General features: G+C 40.5%; 1 protein-coding gene across 1 annotated transcript in view; it reads right to left on the bottom strand.

Moving 5' to 3' along the window:
* Nucleotides 1–22966, bottom strand: part of T265_12500 (hypothetical protein) — a gene marked incomplete at both ends in the record, with an annotated part of 174272 nt that overhangs the window by 129008 nt on the left and 22298 nt on the right. Inside the window, 4 exons of the mRNA XM_009164024.1 lie at nucleotides 843–1310; nucleotides 2361–2430; nucleotides 9032–9238; nucleotides 19565–19642. Coding sequence (XP_009162288.1) covers nucleotides 843–1310; nucleotides 2361–2430; nucleotides 9032–9238; nucleotides 19565–19642 — 823 coding nt within the window. The remainder of the gene's footprint in view (nucleotides 1–842; nucleotides 1311–2360; nucleotides 2431–9031; nucleotides 9239–19564; nucleotides 19643–22966) is intronic.

The following is a 22966-nucleotide window of genomic DNA, read 5'->3' as shown; positions in this document are numbered from 1 at the left end:
TTTCACCTCTTATAGACGATGCAACTAGCCTTATAATTTTTCTTAGTTTATTCTGTTTTAAGAGTAATGCGACTGGCAAGGCTGTGCGGAGTGCATTTATCCTGGAACAGAGCTGTTTTCACAATGTTGTTCAAACTGTTTAGGTTGTCACCGTTTGAACACTTCGTTGTGTTACCAACGATCTGAAATCGATCATAGTCCATTCCCCAGTAGAGCGATCGGTTAAGAGACAGCTGGGCTTCGAGCCCATGGCAACTGTGTTGATCATCTTCTTTGCATAAATTGGTGTGGAAAAAATGACAAGACTCTACTTTGTTTCCATGGTTTAGTTTTTCTGCAAATGTAAAGCGGGTAGAACGCATCAGCCTTGTAACAGAAGTAGTTTAATAACATTTTCTGTGGATGGTATCTAGCAAAGAGGAAAATTAGATGAGCCTGGAATTCACAATACACTTGGAGCCGTTTTCCTAGGACTATTGTATAGGGATGGACTTTTGTAGAGAAAAACAGAATGGGCATATGAATGATGCGTGAGAAAAGGTACCGAAGGAAATGTAAATCAACCTTCTTCGTGGAAAAGCAGCCTACGGTAACTTATTCCCACGGGCAGCAACCCAGATTATCGTTTTGTACACAACGAGGTCAGTATACGATGTACTTGTGTCGGTGGATTACAGCAGGAGTTAACATAGATCAGGTCGCCGTAGGCTCATAAACAACTGATAGAGGTAAGGATAAATAAACGAAGTGCACGGTAACCGAAGCAAAGAAAAGAACTAATAATGCACGGCAGAAATGATGAAACAGCGGATGGTCTGTTCAGAACCGTCTTCACAACTTACCAAACGGACCAGAGCTGGGGGCATCAAGTTCCCGATACGTTTGTTTTTATACATGTTTATCCACTCCACGCATTCGGAGGTAGTTTGATTGATCTTAGTCCAAAACAGCAAGCTCTCCTCGGTTCTGCGTGATGCTCGGGCAATAACAGTCATACCGTGTTCTAGCTGCTCTGTGCTTGCTCCTGCTTGTGACGTGTAACGAGCTACATCTCGTAACAGTACACGATACGCCAGAAGTCGCAACTTCGGCAGGTTTAAAAGTTCCAGCAGGTATTTATAAGTAATACTTTTTCGTTGATTGCATAGAGCTGATGTACTGTCACCATTTTCTGTGGGTGACCTTGGAGGCGAAGAGCTGTCCTGTAGGACAAACAGCGCATCGGAGTCAGGACCATTGGTCAGAGTGAGCTGTTTGACGAACGCGTCCAAATGAAGTAGATAGATTGAATAGTGCTCCAGTGCTGCAGCCTTGAAGGGCAAATGAGCGAAGTCCACAGATAACAAATTGCTGACAAATCGCAAATGTAGGTGTAAGGTAGCAATTCAGCTGAACTCATTACTAGCTGCCTTTTAAGATTTTGTGATAATTCTCCTTCAAGTTCGAAATTTCCAAAGACATGCATTCATATTTATCAAGCCTTGATTTTCGAACATGTTTTGACCGTAGTTAGCCGTTGTACGTTTCCCACCTATAAGTATCCTGTAAAACGATAATTTGGAAACGTGACTGTGAAAACCGTAATAGACCCAGGGTTTAATCAGTCTCTGATGTTTCCATATGGCCTGGCAGTTATGTAGTTTATGCTTGATTTTTTGAAATTATTGCTGCTACAACATTACGCGATCCTTGAGAAGAAAGTGAATGGACAGAACATTCAGTTGAATAATATTATACTATTATAAACGAGAGATTCAGTTGAGTCTCCTCGTGAAAACCAAACTGATCTACAAATGAGTATATTTCTCGAAAACAGTTCAATTTGGGTTCAAGTAAAACATAAGGTTGACAGAAACTCAGGAATTGCGCCTACTTGATGAGCCCCAAGAGAGTTGAGACCGATCGTGCTTGTCGAAGAGTTTTCAGCAACCTTGTGAGTAGTATTCTTTAATGAGTCTCAAGTACTTTAGTGTCAGACTCTGTTTGACTGTTTGACTCTTCACACTGTCAGACTCAATGTGAATTTAACCGAAAAATGATGTATTATGTTTTACTGTGAATCGTTGCTTGATCTAGTAATTTATTATGTTCAGTGCATGTAGGGGCGTTTTTGAGAGGAATACGCAAATGGACAATAAAGCTGGTAATCACTGAATTGTAAGTAAACTTACGACCCCTCTGTTAGAATCTCGTACTAAATATTCGGACGCTTATCTACGCAAGTAAAATTTACATTCCTGATGAGGTTGGCTCTGATTTGCCATGAGATAGGAACTTATTAGTGGGTTAGTTAGAAAAGTCTTCCCACTTTTGTCAATAATCAATTATTTGTGGTGCTGCTAGTATAATACTTCACTTACATTTCTTATGAAGCATTCAGCTGCGGAAGGAGGATTCATTGTGCAGGCGGCCAACTCGTCCAGCAGTGTCCTGAGTACATGAAAAAAACAGTTAGAGTAACTTGAGCGAGTGGTCACCAATAAAAATGGGATCTCATACTTGACTCGTTAAAGAGTAACTACATTACTTCTAATGATATTAATCGAAAAATTATCGGACCGTTGCTTTTTATGTGTGTTCAGCTGGGTTTGTCGACGTGGAAGACACCAGATCAAATGGTGATTAATTAAGCGGTATGTTTACAGTCTCACCTTGGAAGTATGCGCAGGGTTTTCTATAGTTAAATTAATTAACAAGGAATTTAGAATACATATGTTTAACAAAACAGAAGGCCGTTGTGAGCAGCTAGTTTCAAATTCGTTCACGCATGATCTCCGTTATACCAGCAAGTTCGTAATCGTTAGACGCTTACTACTGATACCCTCATTACATAGCACGATTTTAGGGACCCCAACTCTCATGGTTGTAACCCAACACTGAAAACGATGACGTCCAGATTTTATCCTGCTACAGTTACATTCAGTTCCGCTTGAACACCAGCTAAATGACGAGTGTCTAAACAATGCCAACTCCTGCAAGCTTATTATGACGTGGTCATTGCTCTCTTTTATTCAGGCATATGTGGAGCGACCCAAGCTTCCACTAGGTTAATTGCTTAAACACCCATGGTGAGCACACATGAGGATTGTTTAATTTCCATGTCATATAATCTATAATTAAGCAAGGAAAGTTTGTTATAACTGGTTTTGGGTTATCCATCAATATTTACGATGTAGCATTTTCGTCAGTTGTGCGAAAGTGTTAAGTACGACATCGATGCCACACGATGAGATGTTAAATAGTCACGAGTGGAGAGCCGGATGACTTTGAATAAATAAACGGCGACCTGAGATATGAACAAGCAAAGGTTGTAGAAGGTTGAAAAAACAAGAAACAGAAGATTATTTGTGAACCTAGTTTCCCTTTGTTGCGTAAGACCTGAAGACGAAGATATGGGGTAAACGGATGAATGCTTTTGAAAGTAGAACTGTAAAGTCCAATTTCGAACGATATTTAACGCAGCGGTATAATAAAGGAAGACTATGCTACTACGACGAGAAGCAAATACAGATCATGAGTCAATGTAGGGGAAACACAGAAACCCGTACGTGTTTTATGAATTCAGCGAAATAAAAACGGCAAATGGAGTCGGATAACTTCAATAAGGCAAACGCGAGATTTGTAGTTTAATAACTGTCGGACAGGACGGAGTGTTTTTAAGACCCGAAGAAATTCTTTATTTAAGATGCCCAGGTGACCATTTAGATGGTCAGGAACGATCAGGAATGACAGTTGGAAAACTAGGTTATCAGAGATGGGATAAGGGACTCTTGTTAGACTAAAACAGAGTTAAGAAAAAAAAGTTAGGGAGAGATTCAGAAACAGTGACAAACTGTAATTGAGAATCCTTTCACAGGGGGAGTTGAAAGCATTCATGGTCTGCATCCAGCCAGTAACAAACTGAAGGGAGCCAATTTCTTGGATTAAATCACATATAGATTCAACGCTGCATTCCTTGTAAAACCATGCATGTGACCAAAGCTGGGCAAGTCTAGCTCGCTCACGAAAAGGACGAGACTGGTGAGAGAAAATACTAAAACCTAAAAACCCCACACTTTGACTCAATAGATCTGGAAGGCGGCGCAGTCAAGGAGGGCTTTCGATAGATGATTATTTCGAAAATTCCTGATCTGCATAGTCAGTGGAGCATGCAAACTGTGGTTGTGTGGTTTGGCGAAGAGTCCAATGTCCAACAATCGGAAGCCTTCTGGACGTTAAAACAGGCCAGCTATGCTCTACTAAGGTGCCGCTGATGGATGACAGACCGTGTGAAGTTTATTCTGTCAGGTCATGGGCAGTGCACTCCAAAGCAGGACAAAACAGTCAAATTTGTATTTAGGAATTTTGAGAAACAAGGCTTATCAAAAGCCAGGCTTAAATTACCCGTTTGGAAGGGGATTCACGCCTGGACACATGGAAATACCAACCGATGCGAACCGATTGTGGCTTTTTTCTTTGGTAACAATTTGGTAGCAGCTTAAGAAACGCGGGTATAAAAGTATGTAGCAAGAGAGAAGTCCCAGGAGGATATCATCTCAATATGTGTGTTAGGTGATAGTACTTGTCGGCGATGTTCCTTCAAGGAGCATCCGCATGAGCGAAATGAGTGTGGTGGAATCGGTGATATTTTGAATGGCATCAATTCGAAAAAGTTGGCTTTGGGATAACCATTTTTCTTTGCTCAAGGAATAAGGAATAGCTGGCATCGTTCTGCCGTACAAAACTTCAATAGTTGCACCAGCAGAGGCTGGGACTTTATTGGAAGTCCAGATTGTCTGACGACTAGAGCCATAAGAAGCGATAAGATATAAAAGCGGATTTCACCAATGGAGTGAAAAATTGTGGTTAAGTAGTCGGAGGAGCTGGATGATTGAGACTTTTCGTCGTGGTTCCGGAGTTATGATTGAAAGTGTGCATTTTGGGATTGTGACTGAGGATAGCGAAAATGGATTTTCACATTTCAACATCCTGATGTATGTGTGGGTTATGCTAGAAAATTAGACGTATATATATATATGTATACATATAAGGAATTTTCAGGTAAAGCGAAATAAAGTGGCTTGGTCGGAACTTAATTTCACAGCCGGCATTCATTTGGGAGATCAGCCAAGTTACTCATTATTATTGAAGAACTAATAATCGTTGAAAAATTAAAATGGAGGAAAAAATAAAATTTTGACGACACAGAAAGCAAGATATTGGCCTATTGTTTAAAACGGTAGCAGTGGTGCAGACATAAGCCAGAAAACCATTGGTTTGCCATTCGAGGGTTGTAAAAAATCCGGGTAGTTTGGGCAAACAAAACAAACAGAAAGAAAGGGAATGAAATTTCGGAGCCACAATACTGTTGTTGTTCATGCTATGAGTGTTGCATCAAGAGGACCAAAACTGTGAAAATACAGAGTATTTTCTTTATTGCGTATTTTCCCTTCTGACTATCAAATTAGAAGATGAGAATCCAATCTAGGGGCTAACTGCGGTGCATAACATAAGTAGCACATAGGTTGCAACTTGAAAATTGATTTTGGGATGAAGTTTATTCCCATTCTTTTGACACACACTAAAAAAGTATTTCGTGCAAGTTCGAAAGTCTGCAGAAGTGAGTCTCTTGTGGCATATATGAATATAAATTTTATTTTAAAAATAATATATTGGAGGTAAGACCCAATATCAACTGTTCTTAGAACATACATCGATTCAATATGAAACAACCAAGATAAATGACCCTCATAACGTACCAAACTCGTGACCAGTTCGAAAACGTGGTTTTTCAACCAAAGTTCACGATAGCATACTGCATATACTATTTGTGTTTCGCGAAGTTAACAGCAAATTATTCAGTACATGAACTACGTGCAGGGTAAATTACCAAGACTGTACCCTTTTAGGGTCCACCCTTACAAGTTGTGGGTATTTGGAAGAGCTTGTTAGACCTAATGACACCATAAAGTGTCAGTAACATGTCACGTGTAGAGGAGTTACATTCATGTTGGGATGAACTGCTGTTGGCAAAACTGCTTTAAGTACAGAGAACCGTTTTGTTTCTGTCGGCACACTAGGAAAGATACAACGGCGCAGCAAATGAAAAGTTGGAAGACAGTCTATAATCTACGTTGCCGTATTGGACTGCCATGCCAACATGAGTAACATGTGTAAGATACGTATGCACTATATATACGTTAGATAAAGGCGCAAAGATTGGACGAAGCGGTGAATAAATCCTCATCACGTTGCATTTGTACGTGATACTTTTGGCGGTGTATCCAGTTGGTCAGATTTCACATTTTAGTATACCATTTACGCCTAATTTATAAGGCTAGTGTAATGCCAAGTCTTTTATGTTATCGTGCAAAACCGCATTACAGTGAGTCTGGGCAAAAATATGTCCACAGTTTCTTATAAGTGAGCAGGAAGTCATGGAGCGGATCGACAATCTCCCCAGGTGCCGCAACAACTTGTCACACTACGAATTGAGGCTTATAAAATTCCTCGCCGATAAATTCAGATTCTCTTTCAATGAACAATAAGGCATTTTCCAATTCAAGGTCCACTTTATTCACTACAGCAGTCATCTGTTCTTCAAGCTGAAATTCTGGGCTTCGGATAAAACTTCAATGTCTCAGTTTTATACAAGTGACACATGGCACCGTCTGTTGTGTTTGCACCTCGATATACCCAAATGTTTGGATGAAAGCAAGTAGTGAGACCTCAAGAAATTGCGAATAATAGTATTTAAGTCAAACCTTCTTGTCGGAAGTGAACATTCGAAATTCTTCAGAAAACGTCCTCCCAAAGGTACTACCGCAATAGCGGTATTCACATCACATTGCATTTTTTTAATCAGTGTCTAGAAGACTGTTACTCACTCTACCGTGGAGTGTCGGGGGGTATGATAATTTTTTCTAGACTACTCAGGTTTTGGTTTGTGGTGTGCGTACATTCCATCGATCATGTGCTGTTCTAAGCTTCGACTCTTTCACTCATTCCTTTTACGTTTGTTTTTATTTTTGGCTGGCATAGGGTGATTGAATTCGGATTCCACCAATATGTAACTCTGAATTCTTTATAAATATGTTTAAAAAAATAGACGGATGAACAACTGTCAGTAATATGTAGGACTGGTTGGCGGTCGATCCGTATAGCCAACTGATTTAAGTTGTCTTGGTCTTCTAGAGGGATCATATCCAATCTGAACGTGTTTTGCTTGTTGTCCAGCCAATAAAGATTTGTTTTTCTATCACTCATTCCACTTTTGAACACTGTGACCGGTGTGGGCGCTTTGAACATGATTCCTTACCTAATAGAATGCGGAATTCAAATCGATTATGTGATCTTAAACAAAACCAACCTTCAGACCATATAAGTCCTTTCAGAAGGATTTCGCCAAAGGTTGTTCTATGTAGCCTTTTCTAAAATTCAGGTCGGTTAGAGCTACGCAAGCTGATTTTGTATGAAAATATCTGACCCAAATTATTTCCACTACTACGGTCCGTCTGGTGCCAAACAGTTTATTTTGATTAACCGTATGGATTGTCTCTCCATCAGTGCGTATTCTTCACGGGTAAACTTGATATGCTAATGGACGCCAAAGTGGACTATCATAATAGTTAACGGCAAGACAGGCTTGTCGAGGAAGGTCTTTATGTAATATGTGAATACACATAGGAGTTTTGAGGTATATTAAGGGAATGGTCAAATGTTTGATAATTTCCAGACGAGATTTACTTCGGTCCTCAACCTTAGGATTTTACTTGGCCCTCTTAGATTTCTGTTTTTTTTCCACTGTTGCACGTGAGATTTATGTGATTTTGCCGCATATTCAGTGTGTTTAATCTATTTGCACCGTACACCGGCCTTAAGTACGGTGAAATAGACTTCACGCAACAGAGAAGCAGGCTGGTTTTTCCAACCTAAGGACTGCAACAGTGCAGTCCTAAGGGCTTCCTTGTGTATGGTATCTCTGAGTATGCAAGGTGTTTCGGGTTTATTCGACATACAGCTTCTCCCCTGTACCTTCACGCTTGGCCCTCTAGATTTCTGTTTTTTTTCCACTGTTGCACGTGAGATTTATGTGATTTTGCCGCATATTCAGTGTGTTTAATCTATTTGCACCGTACACCGGCCTTAAGTACGGTGAAATAGACTTCACGCAACAGAGAAGCAGGCTGGTTTTTCCAACCTAAGGACTGCAACAGTGCAGTCCTAAGGGCTTCCTTGTGTATGGTATCTCTGAGTATGCAAGGTGTTTCGGGTTTATTCGACATACAGCTTCTCCCCTGTACCTTCACGCCTTATCGAAAACAATTCAGTTTCAAGTTCCAACATAGCACAAGTCCGCTGCGAGTTTGGGTTGATGGCAGAGTGCATCTCGTATATTCTTTGGATTCTACCGCCACAATAACGTTTGACTGGTTCATATGCGTTAAACCGCACGAAACTCTTCCACAGTCCATTCAATTTCGAAAAGCACATGGTGGTAAGTCGCACGTCTTTCGGGATCTTGACATATGTCGAGTTGTTTACTTGATCTGATCATTTCAATGAAGGCTTTCTGCCACCTTGATACAAGGGAAGTCCTGAAATTTGAAATTACGGATCGTCAAACACGTCTAAAAATGAACACAATACCTCTCGACTGACCACCCTAAATTATTCTGCATCTCCTCGATGAATCGATTTAAAAAACGGCCACCTTTTGTTTGGTGAGGGTTCCATTTCGGAGGTAAGCTTGGCAGCCGTATATTAGAAACCATTCAGAAAACACAAAAGTCGACAATATTAGAGAGGCGGTAGCCATATATAAGTTGCTATCAGAAAGCACTTATTGGATGTTAGAAATCTAACTATGCATTTTGTTGTGACAACCCTGTGAACAACAAATTGGTAGAAATATTTACCGCCTCAGGAATTTTGTTATTTTTCGCTTTGAATTGAAACAAACGGTTAACCCTCCGTAGCACTCTACCTGATCGATAGGTACAAGTCGAAACGTAACAGATGGACAGAAAATACTGAACCGTTTCCAACGTACTTCTCCGTGAAATCGATAATTTTCTTCAGCTTGTCCCGCAAATTTCTGATACACTGTTGAAGGGGTTTTGGGAGATCGATAGTTTCTTCAGTTGCTTCCCCCAGGTGTAGTGTCACTCGTGTACCAAATCTCGTGAGGGCGTCCAAAAGCGGTGTCAATGCTTTGACATATTCACGTTCGGTTTCTATCAACTCTGTCAGCGCATACCTGCAAAGTAATGAACGATTTAAGAGAGTGAACAAACTTAAAACATCCACTAAATTCTCCAGTGATTATGACAGTTAGCTGTAGGCTTAAGTGAACGCACGAATAGCTGTGAGTAACGAGCAATCGCGAAGCTGCCAAAAGTGCAGAAAATCATCTCCTTTACGTAACCGTCTTGGAACACGGGCTTTCTTGGTCTCCTGTTTAACATCCCGCACGACGCAGATCCAATGAAGCATCCGGTGAGGCACATAGGATCATCGAGAATGACGCATTTACACACGAAAATCAACCCATCATAAATTCTCAGTGGTGATGAGAATAAATTTTGGATTGAATTTTGAAGTCTAAGGTAGCTGAAGAGTCCAATGCGGTTTACTTAATGTAAAACAGCTTTTGCACAAAATTAGTGTTAATCTGGAAAGTATTATTTTGAGTGTTTTGCACGATTGTTGATTCTGTTGGCCCAGCGACCATAGCAGTGATTTCAGAGCACTCGCGTTAATGAACTTTCGCATATCAGGGCGGGAATTAATTCATTTCTGGCTGGCTCATGGATAATACCATTCGGAGTGGAATTGTTTGATTTTGTTGCTTGCTGTGAGTGTTCCAATAAATTAAATATAGGTAGACTGGCAAGATGTGAACATTTCTGATTTGTATAAGACATCGAGCCTGCTCCGTTACCGGCTATAGCTGATTAGCTCCAGGTAAACGGTCGTTTGGCGCATCGATTGAAATGGGATTTGCTCAGACTGTGCACACCGGCCGGTCACAGTAACATTCTGTCACAATTTTGTGAATGTTACATTAATGACATGCATTTCATCACGTCAAATATCTTATACCGTCAAATTGGGAGCCTTAAAAAACACCAGCGTATGTTGACCATGCAATTTGATAAATTGTTGCAGCGCAGGCTACTGTGCTATTTTTCGTTGCCCCATTTCATTTTACCTGGTGTGTTGCAGTTAAGCACCAAACCGATGAAATGTAAAGTAAACTGTGACCGAAAACCGTAATGCCACACGCTGCGAACAAGTGATCGAACTGCCGCCAAGCTGTACTAATGAAGAAATATCCAAATATGTACCATGAATATTAAGATGGTTAGTAGTCTACACATCTCACAGTGAACGATTGTCAACTGAAGGCAACCCGGTATCGTAAGAATCGGGAGAGCTGAGGTCAAGGTAACGTAGGTTTTTTCACCGGCTGCATTCGGCAGTGGAGCTAGTCATGATGTCTAAATTTTCGAGCCGAGCACTTAGCATTGAACGGAGTGCCGGTAAAGTAGTATTCTCCCTTGATAATGCGAATGTAGACACGCTTCACTTTATACCGTACGTCACCTGCCCTTCATCGTTACATGACCTAAGCTGGAAAATTCCATCTGAGCAACAATTCACAAAATCACATATTAGCCTCGTTGGAGTGGTCACTCAAAGCATAGACTGATTTGCATATTTTGCCGAATTTAAAGTATTCACCCCGTGAAAATGTCGCGACTGGCCTTAAGTTAATTAGTGAATTAGATTAAAAGGGCAAACGTGCACTCAATTCCCTAAGAAGGTATGGAATTGATTGCAGACGGCTCATGCGCATTGCGTATTGGTAAGTCAAGGACATTCTGTATTACTTAGTTTTGCTCTTTGCACAGATGCCTAGGAGATGTCCAAGTTTCAGATGTACATGAAAGGATGCAAAGCATGAAAACCATCCATTTTCCGTGCATGTTTGTCTGAATGAGAGATTTTCTATGGATAATACTATGGCTTTAGTCGTCATTTTTAAACCGGCCCACCAGAGGAACCAGTCAACATATGGCATCTGATTTTTTTAGCACTGAAGTCTTTTTAACGCGTGACTTCAACAAAACAAAGGTGTCCAAGTATAGAAGTATGCTTTTTCTATAGAAGCTCGTAGTTACTAAAATGGATCAGAAGTGCATCAGAAATAAGTAAAATGTGTCTTACCAAGAGGTAATCAGAAATTATTGGCGCTGTCAGTTTTTGTCGTGGTTACAACAAACTTACTACAATCAGTGGACCAGTCCTAGCAAAATAATATTTGCTGTGGACTCACTTGCAACAAATGTTCGTTTTAAGGCCTTATAAAAGCCTGATCATTTTGAACGAGACAGTATAAACAACGATGTTGTTAAAGGATTTCACTGATTGAGACCTCGTCTACCTCAGAACGGAAATCAAATAAATAAATCACTAGGATAGTTGCATAGTTTATGTGAAACTAAAGTGTAAAGTGAATAGGTGACCGAGGTAATATCAAAGTAACTCCCACGTCCTTCTGGGTGCACAACATAGGCTTGTTTGATTAACCAAATTTCTTCGGGGAACTTCATCATGTGTGGACGCCTATTTCGTGCACTGTTCTTCGTTCACCTGGTCAACCTATAAACGTTCTTGCGGGTACGGATGATGTCTTACTAAATGTCATGTTTCATTCAAAGTGAAAATTACAAATAATCGTTCTTCAGTAATGAGGATGTGATCTTAGTTAAGGAAGTCTTTTAAATAAAAGCATTCCTTCTCTGAACTAATCTAAACTCGCTTGGCCTTATTTCAGTTTGGATATCATTTACTACTTTCCGAAAACGGGTATTTTGTATCAGGAAAATAGTTGAAGTTGGAACATTTTTGTTTATGCAAATATTACTGCCGTGACATCTCGCACCCACAAGAATGTCGGTACGGTAGGTCCTCGCATGTGCAGGGGATAAGTGTAAACACTCCAGCTTCAGAACTAAAGCAAATGTTGCATTTCTTGTATTTTTGCTAAATTTATAAGGTCTTTAAGCAAGCACGGCTATAAGCAAAGCCTGGTTGTCCATCAGTCAACCGGGAACAGACAGCCCGTTAGCGTGTGGGTGTAGTGATCTGGTCAGATAGTGCACGCCGTGATAAAAAAGGTTCCAGATGCTGACTGGAAAATTACTTCGTTCCAAATGATTGATATCCAAAATCCAGTCTTAAGAAGTTAAAAATATTTTTCACTCTTTTTGAGTTAGTTTAAAACAGTTAGTCATCTCTTCTTATGTCCATTCCAATTTAGTCCTAACTGAACCGACAATGATCTCTAAATACAAATTTGTCTAAAATATGTTATTTAGAGTACAGCGAGTGGGAGAACAGTTTCATCTAAAAAGTAGATATTCAAGGCCGGGGTTTCTGACTTCATACTGCAAAGAGTGTTAATTTAAAAAATCCGGCTTTCTTACAAAAGCCACTGAGTTTAAAAAGTGCATGTCCACCCTAATGGTTCAAAAACGGAAGAAATTACTATTTAGCATAACCGAAACCACCATATCTTCTCAGAGAACGCGCTTGAGGGTTCGATGAAAAAGAAAAACCTAGTTACAACATTTATTTTGCGATACAGTGCCACCTCTATCAACTGTGACAAGCAAGACGACCGTGTGCGGTACGGTATTCATTCGAAGACTCAGATGGTGCTATCAGATAATTAGGCTGAAGTACTCTTTTATACCATTCTTCAACAAAACATGGTGTACAAAAGCGTCTCACGCCTGAGCTAAACAGTATTTAAGCTAGTGAAACCAGCTCCTACTTACAGGATTGGTAGAACCAGTGGGATGAGATTAGTTCTCGAGTTTCCAACAATTCTGTATATAATTTATTAACGGACAGTGGATGCAGAGACATTCACAATGTCAAATTAAGATAAAGTAAGGATGAAAGGCCACCCATTTCTAGTGGTCTTCATTAGTCCGATAAATGGCGCCATGTTGTAGAAAATAAACTTCAAAATCCCGGGTATCGCTGTGAACAAAACATAATGCGGTCTTCATCAAGCGCATTTGCTTGAAGAGTAACATAATCTGGGGATCCATTACACTCCATCTAAGACTACCGCAGCTTGCAAGCAGGCTCTCAGCTGCACATACAGTTAGGTGTTACATTACGAAATGTAGTCGATGAATTCAGGAACTGGGCCCACCCTTAAGGCGTTTTCATCAAGGTTACGGGTATTGTTACGTGAGAAATCATGACAAAATGTATTTGTTCGTCCCCACAATGAAGTTGATGAATTCCAGTCATTCAAAACTTGTTCCAACGTCCCGCCGTCTGTGCTTTGATTACAAAATACGAACATTGTGAAAATTGTACGGCTTGGTCACTAAGAGAGTATTTTTTTTCATTAGTTGTTAGGTAGCCACGCATGTTTTGTATTTTTGGACAGTATGCACAAGATATAGATATGTATGTATAGGACGATATCCACTATGAATGTGGATAAATTAAAAAAAAATCCGATATCCACATGAATGTGGATAAATTAAAAAAAAATCATGAAAGCCGTTTTTGACAATACAAAGGGATGGGCACGGAATGAGTTTAATGTGGGTTTGGGTTTTATTTCCAGTTACTGGCAAGCAAATGGGAAAAATTGGTCGCAGTTACTTTCAAAGTTAAAAATTAACCGCAAGAGCAAGGATTGATTATTGAGTACAGCTTTATGACACATGACTCAATGGATCCCTGAATCAGGTTGCAAAGTGCGGCCTTTATCAAGTTTCTGGTTGTTGTAAAATGTGGCACCTGATAAGAGAGGACATGAGTCTAGGTAGGATGTGATTGAAAACTATCCCGAATCCGTCACAGGTATCAGAGTCGGTCATGAATGAGGGCATGGCCAACATAAATTATGTAAATAGGAAGTACCTTGAACGGCGAAGTGCACTATGTACTTTTGCTTGTTTTCAAATCTAGTCTCTGTTGGCTTAACACAGTAACTGGCGTCGAATTCCGACCAGATTAAAAGTCAGGTCTTAAGCCTACCATGTGAAGATCTTTTCAGGCTACATATGGTTGGTGTCCAACAAGTGTTTTAGGTCATGAATTGGGTCAGAAGCACAAATGGCGGGAAGGAAATGTTTAATGCCAACCGTGTCGTCAGTCGTTTATTGCATTTTATCGCAAATCAGCTACCTAGCAAATTAATTCGTCAGTTTCCATTATTGTGGAATCTTTGTTTCCATAACGCTTGTTGTGGTTACATGATCCTAACTCTTTAGGATCGAGGAACAAAGAGGAGGTAAACGGATTGTTAGGTACTGCGAACATCATGATTCACATATTTGGCTTAAGAAACGGGAAGTGAAACAATTCAATATTCCCCACTTCATTTATTCCACATTTTTTCAAACGAATATTTTCAGATAAGTAGATTCTTATTCAATGGTTTCTGTCAAGGATCTTGGAACAAGTGCCGAGTCCGAGAAATCGTCCGTTGTCCAAACTATCACAGTTAGCAAGCGAGTAGACGTAGATAGCGCATAGTAAGTGAAAGCGAGCAATTGTATACGGTGGGGACCGCGAACTAGCATTAAAACTGAAAAGGCATGCTTGGTACAAGCAAAAGAGTAGGATAGATCTCCGTTGGTGTACAAGATAGTCAATAGCTTGGCACTACACTCTATATTGAATGTGGAGTGTTTCTAACCACTGCCCATGATATGGAGGCCAATTTAGTTGAGCAAGTGGCTGGCCAGAGGAAGGCCTTTGGCTGGCGGTTTGATAGGGTAGAAAGTTTGGTGCCCTTTTAACTAACATTCGGTCAAGTGCTATATAAACGACAAGTACTTTTTCGTTCCGTCCGATTTTTTGTATACATTCGGATTCGTGTAAATTGTTCTAAACAAACAGAAAGGATAGTTCCATATTTTGAGGATGACAGTCGCATTCATCTTGACTAAACATATCAAACGAAATTTTGAAAAAATGTGTTTGGCCGCTCACAAAGATCAGATTGACTGACTCTTATTGCAAATCGATCGACACAATCAAGTTATGTTACTGGGTCATCGTTCGAGGCGTCAGGCCTTCCGCTCACATCACTCAAGCGCGAACGTAAAAATCCGGATGAGTCCAGTGTGCGCTGCTGAAGTAGTAGTAACACACTGGCCTCGCGGAGTTCAAACCCTGGCAAAGCCATTGGATATGCACTACTGATGAACGCCAATAAGAGCAAAACTCGAATTCAGTGCTTCCCCCCTTGATGTGGACTCACCAGAATAATTACGCCATGACAGTAGGACGACTGTTCATACGGGGGTCATGTGTGTGTTTTATAAAATCCCGCAACAACCAACGCCTGAAATTGAATTTTGTTTCATCATTCTTTTGAGTCCACTCTATTTCTGTTGATTGTCTGCATCTATCTATTTCGCTTTGAATCACAAATAAGGATTGTAGCTGTCCAGCGGCCTTTTGATTGTTGTGACACCTTTTCCACGTTTGGTGAAACAAACACTTCGAAGTGTTTACACCGTTTGGCAGCCGCATTTCAAAAGGATAAGTGGCGGTCGACAGACCAACTGCCCCGGTCATCTGGCTCATCAACACAATTTAAGGCACAATCCAAAAATCAAGCAACTGTACACATGGATTGTTTGCTATGGATCATGTGTGTGCGGAGACGTCATTTAGTTTAGGTTCATATAGACACCTACTTCTTTCATTCGAGCCGAAAATTGAGCAGATAACTGCAGATACTCCCCACATGCCAGCACGCATTTGATTTCTGACCAAATCAAACCTAAAATTCTGTTCAGGTTAGAATACAAGTAGTATTCTTTTAATTACATGTAAACCTGTGAACATAAGTTCAAAAAATGATTGACTACCACGAAAATTACCTGGTTCAAAGCCACTCATATATTGAAATGACAGTCCCCTGTTATGAGCATGTTGAACCTCCAACATTCTCCCAAAATATGTGATTGGAAAGTGCTTAGCCATGAAAAGTGAAAGAGGCACCCGCTAACGACATTGCTTCTTCATTTAGGCACTTATGTTTGGGACAGAAAGTATCGAATTTTCATTAGATCCATTGAGTAAACAGAGAACGATCGATAAAAGGCACGAAAACTGCGGACGCAACCAGATAGCCGCAACTAACACTAATGGACTTGTCTTACTATTCATTTCCATTGACGGAAATTTTATGTGTGAAGCAATCAATCCAAAAAAATTTGATCGTCATTCAGAAATAACATTTTTATTACGACGGCCCAGGTGAGATTAGACGGGACAAATGATAAGGACTGGGTGTAGTTGAAGGGGCCATTGCGGCGTGCGGACAGTCTGATGAGATAAATTGTGGGTGTGGTAGATGTCGAAGATGGCGTGTAATTTTGACAAAAGCGAACAGAGCCTCACATTCTGAAGACACATAATAAAGCATGTCAAACTATTGAAGAATGTCGGCATTTACATCAACCTGGGCTAACCCTGTTATAACCTTCTTGCAGCAGCATGATTTTCTGGGGGTTCTCTGATCTCAGATATAGCTGAAAACGTTTGCGGTATACATGGACCAACTGTGAATGTCCCAAATTCAATATCCGTTGAGAAATTCGAGAACAACTGGGATCAGAAGAGGGTTTTGTCTATGAATATAGGTATGTGTAACGGCACACATTCCCAATGCACCCTGCACTGTGCATCACAGTAAATTCCTTCAGCTATGTACAGTTTCATTTTAATGTTCCAAAAACGACACTGTTCTAAAGACTATGGTTACGTAATGCAAAATGATCGGCATTGCGTCATCACAAGCGAAGGGTAATAAATGTTATCCGGGTAGATTCTGGTTCACCGAAAAGAACGATTTTCCACACCGTTTATGAATTCATAAAACCGACTATAAAAGCCCTGGTCCGTGGTTACTACGGACAGGTTCTATAGTATGGTTTTGGTTATGTCTTCCACGGCTGATATGTTGGTTTCTGTTAGTACTTAGTGGGGTTGTGTTGTTCTTTGTTCACCTATGCAATGCACTAGTTTCAAACTAGTAACGGCGCGAAAATGTTTTCGCCATAAAATATTACCCTATCCTTTCGCATTTATATAGTATGGACTACGGCTTAGGCAAATAAAGACAACCAAACGACAGCAACTTGCGATGTACATTTCATTCACCAAATTTTTTTCCTTAAGTAATGTACTTTATTAAATGTAAGTAAGTAAGGGGCTGGAAATTATCATATGATAAGAGGTTTAACCTTTTCACCGGAAATATTCAGACAAAAACAAACATGTGTTAAGTACGGTTTGTAGAAAATGGCGGAGAATATTATTGCGTTGTGATTCACATTCACACTTACGTCGGAGTGGACGTTGAAGGAAAACTAGTGAAAACCATCGCCACTTAGTTGCTGCTTACTTGTTCAATGGGAGACTATTTCCCAATTATCAGACTACAGGAAACGTTCCTGTAAATGCTGATCGGATTGCGGCGCGCTCATCAGGAGAGAATGCAATAAGAAAAAAGGTGACTAACGATGATTAATCGAATTTCTTTTGGCGTGATCAGGACGCCCGTTTGTGGATAAATATCACCGTTTGTAAGGTGCTGAAACAATCAGTCTGCGTCAGACGATCAAAGAAGATTCCAGGCTGGTTCGGAATTTGTATTTGTATGTGGCTGTATAGCTCGTGGGATTCAAATTCATCCATTTATCGTTTGAACAGTCTTTGAATTGTCCTGTTAGAAGTAATCCACTTACTCCACGACAAAGCAGAGGAGCACAGGAATCGAATTTTTAATCCTACTAGAGCTAGTCACGTGGCTTTTGGGCTAATATTTCTGCTTGTTCATAGGCAGAGATTCAATTACGTTCAGCATTCTTTGGTAAATTGACTATATGCTTGCCTCACACATTGGATTATAATGTTTTAATCCCGACACGGCTAGCAGTGTGAATTGTGAATTAGTATGTTATGAGTCCTTAGCTTCCTTTTGGTGAAAATAAATTGGAATAAATGTGATCAGGCTCGAAAACGAGATGGTAATAATCTCTCTCTCTCTCTTGTAAAGGTAAAACGTTCCAACATGATAATTACATGTACCTTTATCCACTCGTTTTGATGGACCAAAAAGAGATGTTGCAGCCAAATTAATTCTGCACGTTAAACGTGATAACCAGTTGCTCCGTTCAGCACACGCGGGGTATTCTGACAATGCTTTAGGACAGAACTTAAATAAGGAATTTTAAATTCCCGGAAATGAGTGACTCAGAATCAAGCCGTCAGTCTTGTTTTGGGAACTGCTGACAGCAAGAAATCCCAGAATTACTTGACCAGATGGCATTAGTTTGCACCATAATCTTCTTCATGTTATTCATCACGGTTAATCCACCCGAGATGTAGTATATAACTATCATATATCGTTGTCCTCGTCCACTAGTTTGAAATTCTTTGAACATGAACTGGGGAAACTCGCAAAGCCAGACACTGACGCAAATCTCAGTAAAGCTACCGTTGACAGCAGACTTACGGTCAATGGAATGCAAGTTTTCACTATTGCTGAGCGCAGCCTGAGGCTAGAATAATTTAAAGTAACTTTGAAAAAAAACCTGGAGTATTTGTCGGTTCACGAGCCCTAAAATGTTGTGTATGTCACAATCTAATTCGTACGCCTATGGAGTGTGACTGCGGCGCTAAACGCGTCAATTAGTTACGGTCAGCATGCATCTTTCTGTGCATTTTTGTCCCACCATGTTTGCGTAACCTATTAAAAAATAGGAAGCACGACAATTTCTGTGGTGCAGATGCTCAAAATAAGTGAACTAACCGGCGAAATATGCCCTGGGAAAAAAGAATTAGTGCACTCCCAAGAAGAGTTTTCCTCTGGAGAATGAGGTAATGGAGGTTCTAGTTCACTTGAAACACATTCTCTAAGTCATTCAGACCCATCTTCCAACTCCAACGTATCTCTCAGTTTCTGTGAATCTTTCCTCATCAGCAGTGGTACAATGTAAGATTTGCAAACTTATGGATGGTTGAGGGGCTTTCCACTGTAACATTATTCGTTTTATTTTATGGATCCAGTATTCTTAGTAGGCATAACGTTTTTACATCTCTGTGGTACGATGGAACCCAGGCTCTCGTTCAAATAGGAGAAGTACATAATACAGGTTACAGTTTAAATCGGATTACATGATCACTACAACCCAAGTGCTTTATGCTAACCTCTGTCCTGTTGTTTTTGATCGTAAGAACAATTATTATCCTTTCAGGAAGCCCCTGTCCTTGGTTGGTACGCCACCCAGAATGAATCATGTAGTCTGGGGCCTAATTTAGCGTTTCAGTAACACATCCAACCGGACCTAACTCATGTTCAAGGATGGCAGGCACGTTTTAGTGACTTGAACATCATAAATGCTACTAAGCTCACTTGAAAAACAAATTTACAGAAAACGTGGTGCAAATGGGACGCATTCTCTAGTGAAACGTTGCTTTAAAGTTTGCCCTTGGAGTCAGTTTACCAAGGTATTTTGGTTACCTCGAGAGATTTGAGGGCGGTTGGTTGCCGAGCAAACCGCAGCATAGCTTCCGTAAAACGCCACGGCAGTTGGAACACCTAAAGCAGAAATAGACATATTTGTGAAATTAAACTCTGTCAGGTTCCAACACGTCTTTGCCATGCTTTGCTGGAGGCTGCGTGCAGGTGTAGCGTTAGCACTGCCGTTTTCATAGCGTGGAATGCGACAACGGTGCTGAATGCTTTTCAGGTCGTTTACAACTACTAAGCAAAAAGGGGGTAAGAACTGTATGCAGCAAGAAACGGAGAAAAATCAGTGGTTCGGTTAACACTAGGTGGAAAAAGTCAGAAATCTCATAGAAGGAGGGGAAGCTGTGTAAAAGCCGCTTACATTAGGAGATCCGGCCATAGAAGTGTGTTAACGGTGGTTTGAGTTCAAATAGCTTCGTTTTCCTTGTTCTACAGTTTATGTCCTAAGAACTCAAGTTAATGTCTGACTTAGACTGAACCGAGTGGAAAACCATCCACAATGTATCAGTAACAGAATATGTATGATGGTGGAGTGGTGTCAGCATGATTGAATTGCACTTTTCATACCCAGAGTACAAATCCTCGTACAACCAATCATATTCATCGATGATGCGCACTCATATAAAGTTATCCCTAGTCACTGCATCAAGTCAGAAGGATTTTTCAGAATGGGATGCTAACAAAATTTCTGTGAACGGAAATACAGCGCTATCAGAAGTGCTCTGTTGCGATGGTTAAGTTTGCGCGGAGGACTTCATTACTCTGTGGCAGAAGATTTGTTGTGTTAAAAAACTTATGATGTGATGTGTCCTTGTTGTCATAATAGTCATTTCACAAAGGGACAAGTGGAAGATTAATATAACCCCTCTTGTTGATCAGCTGCTGAGTCATTATAAGACGTATGCAGCCACCCAACTACCGCTACGCTTCGCACAATAAGACAGCATTGAAAGGATTTCGTAGGAGGTTGGTGATGTTAACATATTTCTTCGTCGGGTCTCTTTTTCGCGTTGAGATTTGCATCAAAAACGCTCTAGGCTTAGTGGATCAAAAGGGTTTGGTGTACGAAAAGAGTGGGCGTAACTATCTTTGAATCTAAATGACAGGAACTGTAATACTGACCAAGCAGTAGACGAGTGTGAATAAAGTAAATTTTTACAGGTATTCGGTTTTCGTGGAACGAATCCAGCATTTGTCTGTTGTACACTTGTGGAGCTTCTGATTCACTATATCTGTCAGCCACCGTTTGGAAGAATTGGAGCTCCTCTTAAGGTGTTTCTCATATTAGTGAGCTACCCCACAGCCGGACAGGATCAAAGCAGGTGAGTCTCACATGCGTTAGTAAACTAGCGGTAGCAGATGATCCGTGTGAAATACAGGCATTTGTTAGTCATGTTGGAAAAGCTGGAGTTGTCGGAGCCCAAGCGTAACCGACTGTGATTTTGGTGAAAGAATGGGGCAGGCAAGAAAGTACACTTAAAGAAGCTAGACGATTCATATTTTCGGAGGGAAATATAGTGAATTATTCAGAACAAAAACAACCTCCGATATTCTTAAACGAACAATGTTCAAACAGAAAATACCTTTCAGAAGTATGAGGACGCTCGGAACTTTCAGCAAAGGTTACATTTTAAAAGCAAAATAAATCTATGCTGAATATACTGTCTTTATGTTGGGGCTTATTCTACACCCATTTGCCGAGATTTCAGAAGGATTTCATTGCACTATTGAGTGTTGTGTTCTGTGGATAGAATTTGTTACTTATCAAGATAATCAGGATGAGTATTGAGGGGAAATCCTTTTTTGTAAACCAGTTCCGAGTTACGCAACGCAACTTGGGATCACCGTGACCAGGCTCCCAGTCAACCACTTCGCTGAGATAAGTGATCACCGTGGAGATTGAGAATGGATACCCACTCATGTGAACTTGTGGTCAGGCCTCCCCTCTAAAGCTAGGAGGACAGTGAACCATTCGTTCATTTTACTCTCTTCATGTTTCTGTGAGTTAGCTCTTAAGATGATGGATGCTACCAAGCCTAAAATCTCCTGTCATGTATTTTACTAGGTGTGGTTTCATCATTTTCAGACTTATGAGGAAACTGATAATAAAGGATTGCCTGGTTGGTTATCCGATCTCTCCGAAGGGCAGATACTTTCCATGTTATGGGCTTGAAATGTTACCTGATGTGGATAGGTGTTCCGAAGAAACAGTTTGAAAAAGCTCACTAAAGCGTTTGCTGTCAACCATCTGATGGGTTCAAATAAGAATGGAAGCACTGAGTTAATCGGGATCCCAGGAAATGTCTACCGTCAGTGGATAAAATTCCTGACTAATGCACTGGATGCTATCAGGCTCTCCATGATGATCGATAACTAACCTATGCACAACTAGTTTGGTGATTGTGTAAGGCAGCAGATGGTTACAATTGATGTTTCAGACAACAAAAGGTCATTAACGAAAGGCGGTGGCAGGCAATGGGTTTTAAGTGAAACGTATTGAAGCAGCTACATAGAGGTTCATAAATCCGGGTCTAGCTGATGGGTGTCAGTGAGGACGAAGGCACTGGTATGGAAGATTTTTATAGGAATCAAAATGAACATTTGAAAACCCCGTGTAATAAGATAATTGCACTATTTCCTAGCTGGATAAAGCTTAATGAGAAGTAAATTTACGTGCCAGCTCGAAAGCGTCATTTTCGGTGGGTATAGAAACTACTTCAGGAAAGTCAATGCCCACCTTTTCCCAATCAAGCGCATTTGAATCTGCACTAGTAAAAAGCCTGCATCTATCTTCGGATTTGAGTATAAAATCTAACTACATCGGTACTTGTTTGCTTAGAACAGAACGCGCTTGCTATCCGCGTTCTCATCTTCAAAAATGCTTGAACTTCTATTTCGACTAAGAGGCTGAGGAAGAAGATCGAAGTTTGCACAGCTGTGATATATTCAGCAAGTATGAAGGCTATTGAGTTATGTTTGGAATGATTATACGGTCTGACCTCACAGCGCATGTTTAGCATACCCGGGGAACCGATGACTTTGACAAGTCATACCGAGGGCTATTTCACGTGACCGAATTCAATCGTCGAATAGTTGTACGAAGAGACATAAGTTAAGTTTTGGCAGTATCATAGGTTAAACACATGAAACACTTCTACCAAAGTTACCCCTATTCACCGACAGCTAAAACAGGAGGCAACCATATTAACACTTCCAAGGCTTAGCTTGCTTTGGTCCATAGGTTGGTCCTAAAGGTCAGCCGTAATCGCCATAAGTTCAGAACTGTGGTATCCACAGGTCGACTGGGGTCAGTATAGCTTTAGACGTCTGTATGTTCGCTAATCCCGGCCCACTTAACAAATTAGCTCACCATCCAATCTATCCTATTTCCTT

This window comes from Opisthorchis viverrini (assembly GCF_000715545.1).
Source record: "Opisthorchis viverrini unplaced genomic scaffold opera_v5_2, whole genome shotgun sequence".
NCBI lineage: Eukaryota > Metazoa > Platyhelminthes > Trematoda > Opisthorchiida > Opisthorchiidae > Opisthorchis > Opisthorchis viverrini.
Note: the sequence above shows the minus strand (reverse complement) of the source record. Positions and strands in the feature narration are given on the sequence as shown.